Source organism: Gadus macrocephalus, chromosome 11 (assembly GCF_031168955.1).
Source record: "Gadus macrocephalus chromosome 11, ASM3116895v1".
In the NCBI taxonomy this organism is placed as follows: Eukaryota; Metazoa; Chordata; class Actinopteri; order Gadiformes; family Gadidae; genus Gadus; species Gadus macrocephalus.
The window spans coordinates 20,083,030-20,098,029 of NC_082392.1; the positions used below are offsets into that span (position 1 = coordinate 20,083,030).

A 15,000-nucleotide genomic window follows, 5' to 3' on the forward strand; every position below is an offset into this window, starting at 1 on the left:
GTGTGCGTGTCTGTATGTGTGTGTGTGTCTGTGTGTGTGGGTATGTGTGTGTGTGTGTGTGTGTCTGGGAATGTGTGTGTGGGTGTGTTTGTGTGTGTGTGTGTGTGTGTGTGTGTGTGAGAGAGAGAGAGAGAGAGAGAGAGAGAGAGAGAAGGACAGAGAGAAGAAGGACAGAGAGACAGGGACAGAGAGACGGGGCAGAGAGGGAATTCAAATGAAATGTCAAACTATCCAACAACGTCTGTCTGCACTGGTATATTACTGGGAATGCTGTGTCTGCATGGGTCTGAGTGTGTGTGTGTGTGTGTGTGTGTGTGTGCGTGCGTGCGTGCGTGCGTGCGTGCGTGTGTGTGTGTGTGTGTGTCAGTGGTGTGTGTGTGTGTGTGTGTGTGTGTGTGTGTGTGTGTGTGTGTGTGTACAAGCTGAGGTCCCGGTGGAAACACTCCAAAAAATACCCAGCTGTTCACCGAAATTCCAAGATGAGGCAGCCAAACATCCGACACACATACACACACACACACACACACGCACACACACACACGCAGACACACAGACAGAACACACACATGTTCACCCCAACTTATTGCAGTTTACTGGTAATTATAACAGTTAATTTAAATTAATACAAATATCCTATACATAAAAACACATTCAAGTGTGTTTCCGTGCTCGCGCGTGTGTGTCTGTGCGTGCATGCGTGCACGTGTCTAGAGGGCGTGTTTTGTGCGCGGTGTGCGTGTGTCAGGCCTCACTGCATCATCCCACATCTTAACACATAAGGGCCTAATCCAAAAAGCTGTGATTTACTGCGAGACAGAGGAAGAGAGGAGAGAGCAGAGAGAGTGGATGCACGAAGCGCGCTAATGATTGGCCCTGCACCACGCAGTGTCTGGACCGGAGGGCAGCAGACAAATCCATCTGCACAGAGCAGGAGACTCCACCACACAAGCCACAGAGAAGCAAAGTCGGCCAATAGGTGTCCAAACAAAAGGCTCCCCTGGACACAAGCGTGTGTCGACTCAACGGAACACAGAACAGTTTTTATTGATTTGTTTATTTGGTGTGTTTTTATGGCCATTTTGTTTAATTTAGTTTTGGAAGGGAACCGCAGGTTTGCCAGGGGTCGATAGCGGAACTAAAACGTGTTATTTATCACGGCAGTTCATCGCCTGAGAACATCATCCGGAATGCTCCGACCGGGGAAGGGAGGGGGGAGGGGGGGGGGGGGGGGGGGGGTATCATTTGTAAATGGAGTAGACTAGGGTGTTGGTGCAGGACCCTTAAGTGCAGCGTAGAGCACCTGCCATCCGTCCACATGTCCCCCACCTGCCAGTCCCATCAGAGACAGCGTGGCGGTAGAGGCAGGGCTTTCACATCCACCGGGAGAAGAGACCCGGTGGGGGACAGGGAGGGGAGCACAGCGCGTCCCACAGAAGGGTCTGGGGGCTGGTACCTGTTGGTGGTGATTCCCAGGTCCCTGCCCATCAGAATGCGTCCTTCTATCAGTTTGGCGATACGAGGGTGCTCCACCTGCAGAACAGACCATAATAACAGTCAGCTTGGACAAAGCCCCCGCCCCCCCCACACACACACACACACACACACACACACACACACATTCCCCCACCCCCCCCCCCCCCGACCCTCCACTGCCCGTTCCACCGATTCTTAAACAGGATTTCTAAAACCCCAGGTTAATTGTTGACCTTGTCTATGTCTAGATGTATACCAGCCATGATGTTTGCTCACCTCACCTCCTCTCGCTTGAGACCTGCGGTCCGTAACTGGGCAGTTGGCGCCCCAACGACGTCCATTATATTCCAAAACCAGTGTTCAGCAGCTCTCATAGCTGTAGGTATGTTTTGTCCAACCCAAGTTAGCTCCTAAGAACTGCCATACCTAGGTCGTTTTTCTCCAACAGTGCCCACAAACGAACACATCCACACGTTCTGATCTGTGTTTACAAGCCACTGCTGCGCACGCTCCCAGACGGGAGACTCAGTTGCCAGCAGTAAGAATCCGTGAACGTCAAACGTCCTGATTACAAGCACGGTGATTCATTTGGGAGGGAACTGTGGATTTCTTTATGGCTTTGACCCGCCGGTGGCAATGATCCGGCTCAGTGGGAGGAGAGAGGCTTGTGTCAGGTGGACGGGCTCGTCTACATGTATTCATTCAACCGGGAAACGAGCACTTCATTTGGAGTCTGATCTGAGAGCTGCTGAATGCTCATTTGGAGCGGATGCCAATGGCCCGCCAACTGCCCAGTCTCAGACCATGTGACACCACGAGAAGTGGGGTGTCCAACAGAAACCATGGCGGATTTACATCTAGTCATAGAGCGAGTCAACAATTAACCCGGGGTCTTAGCCAACCGGAAAGATCCTTTGACTGTTATAGTAATGGTTGAGGTGTGATGCTCCCTTTGACCCATACGCACACATGCAAAACACACACACCCACACACACACATACAGACACATTAGCGCACAGGCACACGCAACTACAATGTGTAAAGCGCATTGGAAAGCAGGTAATATAAATTATATACATTTGTATAATAATAACTTAGATTATTCGATGAAACAATGCAGCCAACTGACCTATTGTAGACTGAATTAAAACACATTGTGTACGCTGTGAGTCTCTGTGTTGGTGCAATTACTGAGCATTTTTGGCCAGCCAGGTCATGTAGAGACCAAAGTTGTTCCAATGATGGGCAGCCATCCGACACAGAAGTAGAAAATGCAGCCTCACACTAGCTTTTCATGGTATCAACGGGCAATGACTTGAACGGAACCACTGGACATTTCACAAACCAACTTCTTGTGCGTGTGTGTGTGTGTGTGTGTGTGTGTGTGTGTGTGTGTGGTGTGTGTGTGTGTGTGTGTGTTGTGTGTGTGTGTGTGTGTGTGTGTGCGTGCGTGCGTGCGTGCGTGCGTGCGTGCGTGTGCATGTGACTGTATGTCTGTGTGTGTGTGTGTGTGCGTGTGTTTCTGTGACTGTGTGTGTGTGTGTGTGTGTGTGTGTGTGTGTGTGTGTGTGTGTGTGTGCGTGCGCCCACCTTCAGCTGGTCCAGTACCAGGTCTGTGATGTCCGCCTGCCAGCCGCTTCCCAGCATGTACACCATGTCCCCTCCCGGGTCAGCGGGCTCGGCCACAAAGTGGGTGAGCACCCGGACCAGAGCGTACTGGTACTGGGGGCCGGGGGAGAGCAGGGCGTTAGTCAGCTGGTTAAGATAGTGACGAACGGTGGAGTGACGAACAGGGAATACCTGGAGGGCACAGCCTTTTCCCTTCCTCTCGTCATCCTCGTCATCGTCACTGTCCCGAGTGGGTCTGGAGAGAGAGAGGGAGGGCGAGAGAGAGAGAGAGAGAGAGAGAGGAGAGAGAGAGAGAGAGAGAGAGAGAGAGAGAGAGAGAGAGAGAGAGAGAGAGAGGGAGGGCGAGAGAGTGAGAGAGAGATGGAGGGCGAGAGAGAGAGAGAGAGAGAGAGAGAGAGAGAGAGAGAGAGAGAGAGAGAGAGAGAGAGAGGGAGGGCGAGAGAGAGAGAGAGAGAGATGGAGGGGCGAGAGAGAGCAGAGTTAAAGTGAAGCATAATTGTTATTGCAAGATTCTGAGCGAGACGTCCTGTTATCAAATGAGCAATGAGTGTTCAAAGATCGAAGTAGTTCTGTATCGAGGCAAAGCAGTTATTCTCATAGAGCATTTCACTCACTAAAAGCTAACAGATGGCTGTGGGATTTCTACCAAATGACACAAAAATGACAGCTCTTAAATCTAACGCATAGCACCTTTGAATCTAACAAGAGCACCACTGCTCACATAAAGTAAGTGACACTTTAAAAACACCAACAGTGTTTTTTTTCTATTGAACTCCGCTACACTTTTCTTATGAATTACGATATGAATTACGTGTTAAACAAAGAACTGTGTCATAACACTGTCTACCCATGAGCTATATCATAGTTTTTCACTCACTTAAACAATTCTTCTTGTGGTTGTGTGCAGGATTTTAGCAAGGGCTTCAAAGTAAAAGCGTGATCCATGGCATAAATAGTAGCTGGTGATGGCTTGTGATGAATCCATCTGCTTGGCTTTCCGAAACATAGTCCCTATGGAATGGTTTTATAATATTCAAAGTACTACTTTTAACATAACAATAGATATCGTGACGATTCTGAGACTGGGCTTCAAGATGCATCCACCAACAACCAATTAAAATCTCTTTGCCTCGCTACATTTGTATGGAAATAAAATAATCTTATGAAAGAGTTCATTTTTTGTTGACTCCTACACTGCCTATAATTTCAATTCACTAAGAATTATTCTTTGAAACTCTGTGTGGAAGTACACAAACACAAGCAGTCTGCACACTTTGTTCCCCTGAGTTGATATGAGAGTGCACGTGTGTGTGTATATATGTGTGTATGTGTGTGTGTGTGGGTGTGTGTGTGTGTGTGTACATGTGTGTGTATTGTGTGTGTAGTTACACTATCCTGCAACCCGTCTATTCTGGCCCATTTTTCAATTTGACCATTTTCTCTCAGATAGCCTTTTACACACACACACACACACACACACACACACACACACACACACACACACACACACACACACCACACACACACACACACACACCACACACACACCACACGCACAAAACCCATCTCCCAACTCCCCTCCATCTGAGGGAGAAAGAAACCCACAGACAAAAACACACACACACACACACACGCTCAAAACCCCATCCCCAATCCCAAGCCTCCATCTGAGGGAGAAAGAAACCCACAGACAAAAAAAAAAAACACACACACACACACACACACACACACACACACACACACACACACACACACACACACACACACCACACACACACACACACACACCACGCATACACACACAGACAAAAAAATGTTTTTGTTCTGAGAAATAGAACAGGTATTCTGTAAAATAACCTGTGTTTCAGTGCCAGAACTCATGATGATAGTCTGTGAGAGTGTGTTTGTGTGTAAGAAAGTGTGTATTAGATGAATGTGTATAGCTCTTTATACAAGAGTTGACATTATATGTCATGAATGTCATTGGATGTGTATGTGTGTGTGTGTGTGTGTGTGTGTGTGTGTGTGTGTGTGTGTGTGTGTGTGTGTGTGTGTGTGTGTGTGTGTGTGTGTGCAGGAGAGCGTCTTTATTCTCTGACAGAGGGTGGGATGAGAGAGAGACATATCCACACAGGAGTAGAGGGAACGGAGAAGAGAGAGAGGGAGTTAGGGGAGAGAGGAGAGTGGGAGAGGCCGAGGTACAAAGATACACACTGAAAGTTGGAAGGGACATTTTAACATTTTAACAATTCTTTCACACCACATATACCCTGGGACAGAATAAATGTACACAGACAGTGAAAAAAAGATAGCGATAAAAGTGAAAGATTGAGAGAGAGCAACTAAGAGAGGAGGAAAGAACGAGGGAGAGCGAAATCGAGGACAAGAGAGAGCGAGATTGAGTGGGCACATGGGAGGAGGGAGAGAGAGGGCATGATCGAGAGAGGGCGAGAGCGGGAGAGAGAGTGGGAGAGAGCAAGAGTAAGAGCGTACCCAGGAGGGAGAGAGAGAAAAAGAGAGCGAGAGCAAAAGCGGGAGTGAGCGAGAGAGAGAGAGAGAGAGCGGGCGAGAGAATAAAGGTAAGCTCTCGGGACCCGGCAGTGTGTGCGGCCTCTTTTCATGCTGCGTTCCGTTGTGTTTCCACAAAGGCTCAGCGTGTCGTCTGTACGGAGCGGTCCGGGCGGGGCTCAGACGCTGAGATGTGTGGCTTCTCTCCGTCGCCGGGGTTAAGCCCGCCCCCGCACGGCGCATGTCTTTCAGTTGTTTTCCTTTTACACGCTAAAGAATGACAGGTGAAATGGAGAGCAAAGCCAGCCTTCAGAAGACCCCCCCCCCCCCCCCCCCCCTCCCACCGTGATGTACCTCAGTGGAACAAGGTTAAGCACTCCCACCCAGCCATGGGGGGGGGGGGGGGGGGGGGGGGGGTAGGGGGTAACACACTTGGCCCTGAATTATTCAGTCCCGCTGCAGGAAAGGAAGTGATGTTCATGTCTTATTTGTGATGCAGATGCATCACAAATAAGACATGAACATCAATGTTTGTCTGGCTGGCGGGCTCCTGCTCACTGCCCGGCCCCTCAAACAGCCCGGCCCCTCAAACAGCCCGGCCCCTCAAACAGCCCGGCCCCTCAAACAGCCCGGCCCCTGCTTACAGCCCCGACCCTGCACACAGCCCGGGCCCCTGCTAACAGCCCTGGACCCTCAAACAGCCTGGCCCCTGCTCACAGCCCGGCCCGTCAGACAACCCGGCCCCTCAAACAGTCTGGCCCTTCAAACAGCTTGGCCCCTCAAACAGTCTGGCCCCTCAAACAGCTTGACCCCTCAAACAGCTTGGCCCCTCAAACAGATTGGCCCGCAGGAGGAGGAACATTCAGATGAAGACAAAAGCTTTTATCAAGAAGGAAAAAGGCTTGGAGTTGGGAGTGTTGTTTTCTAATGTCGTCTGAGTGGTCCTGTGGAAAATGTGTGTGCGTGTGTGTGAGTGTGATTGTGAGTGTGAGTGGGTTTGTGTTTGTGTGTGTCATTGGTTGCACACTTGAGGTGAGAGAAAATAAAATATAATCTGTGTGTTAGTGTGTGTGTGTGTGTGTGTGTGTGTGTGTGTGTGTGTGTGTGTGTGTGTGTGTGTGTGTGTGTGTGTGTGTGTGTGTGTGTGTGTGCGTGTGTGCGGTGATTTGTACAGGAAGGCAGGCGATGACCTAATCAGCAGCAATAGACTGGACAATATGTCTGCGGACCTGCAATGCAATAACCACTTTATTATCTTTCTCTACACTTACTCTCGCTCTCAGACACACACTAACATGCATGCACCCACACACACACACATACATATACACCCACACACACACCCAAACACACCAACACACCCACACAAACACACAAACCCAAACACACGCAAACATACACACACACACGCACACCCAAACACACCAACTCACACACACCCACACCCACACCCACACACACACACACACACACACACACACACACACACACACACACACACACACACACACACACACATACACTCTAATCTTCACCATATTACACACAAAAGCACATGCCTGAACGCAATCCCACACAAAGACCCACATGTGGTTATTTTCATTGTTCCTTTGTCAAAATTGTCTTCTTTCATTTTTGTGTTGGAGTTGGCCTCAGTTGAACTGGTATGAATAAATGGTTGAAATATATTTGAAAAATATGGATAATTAGATTCCATCCTTTGTTCTTAGATAGGAGAATTACTCATTGATGACTGATCAGAGATCAAAGAAGAGGCTGCTTATTTACCACTTTACCAACGTTACCTTGGCTATATTTAATATGATATCTGTTCAAATGTGATATGATGTAAAAAAATACATAATATCTGCATTCTATAAAGCATGTAGAATTATAATCTGAATTAGAATAGCCCCATCTAAGTGTTAAATGGTCTGGTTCTGCCCGTAGGACTTATGTTGGGGGCTGGGCTTCCGGAAAACCAGAGAACCAAACCGGATTCAAAACTAAACCAATGGATATAATTGTCTCTATTTCTGTGAGTGACAATGCCGACAGCCAATAAGAACTGGGTCTTCAATTTCACGGGGGTCCCCCAATTTCAAGGGGTTACCACTTGTTGGGGGTTGGGGTTGAGGTCACAGTGCGTTGAAAGGGTGTGGGGGGGGGGTCACCTTGTGTTGAGGGAAAGGGGGTGTTTGGGGGGGGGGGTGTCCCCTTGGGTTGAGGGGGTCACATTGGCATTGAGGGGGAGGGGTGGGGTTACCTCTTGTTGGTGACGATGGGCACCCTCCAGCCCTTGACCTGGCTGAGCTCGGTGTCGGAGACGTGGATCTGCAGGGGGAGCCGCGGCACCCAGACGCTGAGCCGCAGCACGGCCGTCAGGTGCAGGTAGGTGAAGTTGACCGCCAGGGACTGACGGCCCCGCATCTCCTTACCGTTCACCAGCACCTGGTCACAGCCGGGAGACACCTGGGGGGGGGGGGGGGGGTGGGGGGAGAGAGAGAGAGGGAGAGATCATACATAGACACAACATATTTACATTCAGGGCATCAGACGCGTCTATCCAAAGCAACTTACAATAAGAACCTTTGTCAGAGGAAAGAGAAACAATATACAGGCTGACGGTACAGTAAGGATGTTCATACAACCAAGTGCAACACAACACAGACACTGCGCTTTATTCTTAACTAGACGTTATGAATGTTTATGCTTAGAGTTTCTAATTGTTTCATGCATACCATGTTTTGATTCATAAATAGTATTTTGTATTCTATAATATTTTTGTATTATTAGAATTTTTTTGCATCAATTCGACTTTGTTGTGTTTCCCTTGCTTGATTTCGGAACTGCTTGGGCAAGGTAAAGGTTTCTCCTTGCCAATAAAGCTCTTTTGAATTGAACTGAATTTAATTGAGAGTCGTAGGGACAGAGAAAGAGAAGGAAGAGAGAGAGAGAGTCAGAGAGACAGAGAGAGCAATAGAGGGAAAGAGATAGATAGAGAGAGAGTGAGAGACAGCGAGCAAGAGAGAGAAAGCGCGAGAGAGGGAGAGAGATCGAGAAAGAGAGAGTAAAGAATCAATGACCCCTGTCCTGACCAAGAAAGTGGTGGATACGTATTGATGAATACGATCGCCGGAACAAGACAGAAATTGTTTACCGCGGTGTCATCAGTGATGTCACTCTTAATTAACATGCAAGTATCTTTTCCTTTGTGAAGAAAATCAATTGCATATCAAAAAACGTTGTCCTGAGGGCATTTTGTCTTCCTTTGAAGAGCGGATGTGTCATCAAGTTGGAAAAAGTATTCAAATAAATTTTTAAAGGAAGTGTTAAAATGTCATTGAGACGGTCGTGTTTCAGAACGTAGATGGCACCGTGGTCGGCTAACTGACAGCCACAACAAAGGCTGTGCCAGGTATTAGTCATATTCACTTCCAATCTGGTCCACGGCCCTGCTGTGTGACTGATTCGCTCGACGTTTAGGGCGTTTGTACTGAACAAGAGTTGACACTCACACACACAAACAGACACACATGCATGCATGCAGATGCACACCAAATTAATTTGACTTCCTCATGCAGAAATCCAACATTTCCGCCACATGAGCCACATGAGTATAAGCCAAGATATATTTTGGTATAAATAATAAAAAAAAATTATCTTATCAAGGAGTAAATAATTAATATATTTAAAAAGATGTGTCTTGTGTTGCTTCCCTTGGTTAACTTTATTTTTGCTTCTCATCTTCTGGTAAGACAACTTTTGTTTTTTGCCTTTAAATCTTTATGAGTTTGCCTGCGTTGGCAGTGACTGATGCAACCTTGACTGATTTATTCCCCCATGGAAGCCTGTCGCATGAATACATCTCTATCCATTTATTCATGTAGAATAGCTTGATGAATAAACAAGTTTGGCAGCTTATTGCTTCAAAATACTAACAAATTCAAATTGGATAGCTGATCAACAATGTAATACTTGGTATTTTCCCATTTTAGCACGATCTGTAACATGATATGAAATCTCTCTCCATCTGCAATACAGTATATATATATCAATCGCTTGATCGATTGATCGACCAATATTTATATATATAAATCTATTGATGATCAATCAATCAACCATTCAATGTATCTATCGATCTATCAATCTATGTATACATATACGTATACATATATATATTTATTCTTTTATATTTCTCCACTCAACCTCTCCAATTCATTATGTTCTTTTCAGTCTGGAATCTAAAAGTCTTAATCTACCGCACAGGCACCGTACATTGTTCTCTCTCTCTCTCTCGCTCTCTGCCTTCTCTCTCTGACTGACTGTCTTCAGACCGAATGGATACTTTGCATTGGACCTCACTCACTCACAGTGTATTTGTGAAGCCGTTCTCACAGAACCTTCACAGCATCACTCTTGTTTTTAGTCGAGTGATACTCCGCACTTCACTGTCTGTCATTCCTGTCCTTAAACAAAGAAGTAAGGCCAGTCCGTCCCTCTCAATCTCTCCCTCTCTATTTCCTTCTCTCTCCATCTCTCTCCTTCTCTCTGTATCGTTGTTTCATTTTTATTCACCTCAAACCCATCCATCCGATCACATTTCCCCCTCATTTAACCTAGTGCTGACTTCCTCTCCATCATTCCTCAATCACTCCCTTCTCTGCCTTATTTCCCAAATTCACTGCTGTACTCTCTCTATTATTCTCTCTTTCTGACTTGTCTTGCTGTGATTTTTAGTTCAGATTTTTATATTTTCCTTTTACGATTGCTCCCTCGATTCACCCTCTGTCTTCTATTTCTTGAACTTCACATTTCCCTCTCTCTCTCTCTCTCTCTCTCTCTCTCTCTCTCTCTCTCTCTCTCTCTCTCTCTCTCTCTCTCTCTCTCTCTCTCTCTCTCTCTCTCTCTCTCTCTCTCTCTCTCTCTCGCTCCGTTTAATCTCTTTCCACATGCATGTTTTTCCATAACAATTCTTCCTCTCATCTTCCGGCTCATTCTCTTACGTTCTGACACACATTCAAACAAGCACACAGACACACACACACACACACGCATAGACACACACATTCACACACACACACACACACACACACACACACACACACACACACACACACACACACACACACACACACACACACACACACACACACACACACACACACACACACACACACACACACACACAGACACACATTCACACAAACACACACACAAACACATTGACGCACGTACACACACAGACACTTGAACATGCAAGCACACACACACACACAGGCACACACACACACACACACACACACACACACACACACACACTTGCACGCGCAAACATAGACACAGACGCACACACAACGACACACACACACACACACACGGGGGCCCGCCCTGCCTGGGAACCTGATTTCACGGCTGTTAACATCAAAGGGATTCAGGGGCCGTTGGCTCCTCAAACTATTTCCTCAAATCAGTTTTTAAATTCCAGGTGTAAATCCGTGTGAAGCGGGTCTGGGGTGTCTGCTTGGCGAGAGACGGCAGAGAGAGTAGGGGCAGAAGGGAGAGAGGAGCATAAACACAATTGCTCATTTCTCTAACCGGTTGAAGGCTCACTGCTGCAGCCAGTGTTTGGCACAAAATGTCTTTGGTTATACTAATGGACAGAAATAAACATACTTATTTTTTATAGATATATTTATATATACACATATATAAATATATATATATATATATATATGTGTGTGAATTTATAAATATATATGTATAAACACACACATATATCTATATATATCTAACTATACAGTATACACAAATATATTTGGTTTAACTTATACACTCATACAATAAGTGTGATGGTCTCACACACTACAACCACACCATAAATATAAAATCTCAGTTATAATACAAGTAAGACTGTAATGCCGAACTGAGTTTGTGTGTGTCTATGTGTGTGTGTGTGTGTGTGTGTGTGTGTGTGTGTGTGTGTGTGTGTGTGTGTGTGTGTGTGTATGTGTGTGAGTTTGCGGTGTGGGTGAGAGGGCTGGCACGGAACAGCGCCAAGGTACACACACACACACACACACACACACGCACACATGCACACTCACAGCTGGTGGGCAGACACACTGATTACCAGAGGAGGTGACAGTGAGCAATGGTCTGGGCTCTGTGGACTGACATTGACTGTCCTTCACTGCAGCACTCTACGTTTGTCCGGCTGGGCCGTTACGCTAGCCGTTAAATAACAAGTTAGTTTCACATGAGGACAAATGTGAGTAATGGCTTGAACACTCCCCTTATGTCCGCTACTTTGGCTACTCCTTAGCCATGACTTTATCATGACGATCACTAGCACGCATCATTATCGCTGGTCTTCTGAAGAACCAGATCCATTCTCTCGCAGAATCGTCCGAATCCAAATGCGTGCTTTAAAGAGCTAACATGTAACTCTGCTCGCATGTACCCTCTGTGGCCAGAGATGGCAGCAGAGAGTACCGGCTGTTTGGCATGACAGAAAAAAAACTACAAAGCACAGACCCAATTTAGCTGGAGAGCATGATTGCCTGCGCTGACTTGATCAAAAGAACAAATTACGCAGTAAAAAGGGACAAGGTGTAGCTTTAATCAAACACGAGCAAGCATTAAATGTTGCACTCATTTCCAAGTGCAACACTCCTTGCTTCCGTGACGACACACATGGATGTGAGGGAGGCCCCGGGCTGGACCTAGAGCAGAAGGGATAGGGACCCCATGCATACAGGGCATCAGGGCCTGACCCCCAGAAGAACCTTCACAGAGTTCCCTACCAAATCAATACGGTCATCGATGTTTTTTTATATTTAGTTTTTTCATGATCTCGAACGGCAAATTTTGAATCGCTGCGTTGAATACATCGCAAGCCAGGGTAAGATCCGGTCAAGGTTGTTAGAGCAACCGTCGGTCTTGTCCTCTGCGGCGTCTGCAGTGAAAGGCCTCTTGTTTAAAGCGGGCGTTGGGGGGGGGCGGGTTCAGGCGTCTGAGTGACAGACCCCGCGGTCGGGCTGGGAGTCAGCCATGTGAGAGGGAAGGTTCTCACACCACGCCGCTGACGTTTTCACAAACTTCTGTCGCCACGGGGAAGCGAGGAAAATGGAGGTATTTGATTTAGACTTAAGTCTGTTGGATCGCACACACTTACACATACACACACAGACAGGCGGGGATAAATGATTCGATTTATATGGAAACGTAATCTGACGAAACGGAAAATGATTATTTTGACACAAACACACACACACTATAAATAGACACAACATAATACTATACTTTTCACACACACATAGCTTTACTAGCAATCAACTGTGCGCACACACGCACACACACACACACACACACACACACACACACACACACACACACACACCTAGAACAAATGTATCTATGGTGTCATGGGTAAAAAGCTGAATTGCAGGTTTAAGGACACTGAGGAATGGATTTAATCTGTCGCTGGGAGAGGGGGAGAGAGAGGGAGAGAGAGAGAGAGAGAGAGAGAGAGAGAGAGAGAGAGCGAGAGATAGAGAGGAAGCGAGAGAGAGTGAGAAAGAGATTGACATGGAGTTTGAGTGAGAGAGAGAGAGAGAGAGAGAGAGAGAGAGAGAGAGAGAGAGAGAGAGAGAGAGAGAGAGCAATGAGAAGATGGGAGAAGGACGCTACAAAGAGCAGAGTGGAAAAAAAAAAAGTGGAAACTAAGGAACAACAAAAAGTGAAAAACATCAGAGAGGAGTCACAGCCAGAGAGAGAAACTGAGAAGGAAATCTGCAGAGAGAGAATGGCTGGAAAGTAAAAGATGGCGAAGGAAGATTCAGCTTCACCTTGACTAAATTACACCATGAACAAAGTGATGAGATTGCACCGAGTTCAACACCTCTTCTGCAGTACCAGTTACAATATACTAGTGAATAGCAATGGCTGACTCCTGTGTGTGTGCATGTGTGCGTGTGTGAATGCGTACTTAAAACTAAATAATACAACAACACATTTCGGATCCATCCATCCCTCTATCTCGTGTCCCTCTATCTCCACCTCATATGGGCCATGAGGCAGCGGTACACAGCTGTACGCCCGCATAGGTCGTCCACAGCGAGGGGGCAGCAGTAGAACAGGAGGTTTGAGTTTTACTGCTCAGGGCCAACAGTAGAGCAGGTTGACTGATAACCGGAAGGTTTCTAGTTCGATCTCGGGCTCCTCCTAGGTAGAGTTTCCCCGAGCAAGACACCTGACCCTAAAGTCTCCTTGAATAAAAGCTTCTGAAAAATCCCCTAAACGTAAATGATGAGTATCAACAGCGCCACACGGTCACCCCTGGTCCCTCCTACTTCCCAAACGTCATGTGTTTGAATTCATCACAACCCTGTACCTTAGTTCAGTATTCCCGGAATGAGAATAATAAGCAGAGCAGCACAACACCCAAACCATTAGGTTATTTGATGAAAAATTTGTCAAAAGCAATTTTGGGAAAACAAGAGGGAGACTGCTCCATGGGGACTCCCGTCCGCTCCCGCCACTACCCGCACATTCCACTGACTATCAGGTGTTCTCCATCGTGGGGTGAGGCCGCCTTGGAACAAGGGAGCACCACAATTATGAGGTTGGAATCACCCATAAGGAGTGCAAACCCACAGACCAGACCACAAACACCACCAAACGACCGCAAACACCACCCCACGACCCCAAACGACCACAAACGACCACAAACACCACACAGCGACCACAGACACTACCAAATGAACACTCACTGGGAGGGATGGCACCTCAGGTCGAACCAGCCACGTGGATAGAAAAAAGTACACGTTGTTGGATTGGTTGAAATGGAAATAGGATATGAAACAATCAGAAGCAGCGGTGCTGCTGCCTCTGTTTACTGTTGCTCATTAAACAAACTCTTGAACAAACCGGGGAGGCCCGTGCGTGGGAAACAATTTGGTAGAGAAAGCAGGAAGTCCATAACTTCAATTCTGCAGTTTCATAAACTGAGGAACACACACACACACACACACACACACACACACACACACACACACACACACACACACACACACACACACACACACACACACACACACACACACACACCAAGACAGGTTACATCATTTGTGTGAATCCATATTCATTTCCCATCATCCCTCAGGGCAGAGTGATCCGTCTAAATCTACAGTTACTTCCTCCTCGTTTTGGGTTTTATTCCCTGCCTCAAATTCTCCTTATTAGTGCCCCTCAGTTATACGTTTCCTCTCTCTGTTTATCCCTGTGCATTTCCACCAGTCTAACTCTTCCTCCTCCAACTTCTTCACTTTGCACTCTCTCTCCCCCTATCTAACTCTCTCTCTCTCTCTCTCTCTCTCTCTCTCTCT

At 46.8% G+C, this 15,000-nt stretch overlaps 1 protein-coding gene and 1 long non-coding RNA gene across 2 annotated transcripts in view; one reads left to right on the plus strand and one right to left on the minus strand.

Annotated features, from left to right (window-relative positions):
* Window positions 1-15,000, plus strand: part of LOC132467942 (uncharacterized) — a 696,489-nt gene that overhangs the window by 343,286 nt on the left and 338,203 nt on the right. The gene's annotated exons all lie outside the window — the stretch shown is intronic.
* si:dkey-215k6.1 (transmembrane protein 132C) overlaps window positions 1-15,000 on the minus strand; it is a 118,405-nt gene that overhangs the window by 11,099 nt on the left and 92,306 nt on the right. The window contains exons 4-7 of the mRNA XM_060064752.1: window positions 7,878-8,083; window positions 3,275-3,338; window positions 3,065-3,196; window positions 1,458-1,530 (exon numbers count right to left, since the gene is read on the minus strand). Of these exons, the coding sequence (XP_059920735.1) occupies window positions 1,458-1,530; window positions 3,065-3,196; window positions 3,275-3,338; window positions 7,878-8,083 (475 nt within the window). The remainder of the gene's footprint in view (window positions 1-1,457; window positions 1,531-3,064; window positions 3,197-3,274; window positions 3,339-7,877; window positions 8,084-15,000) is intronic.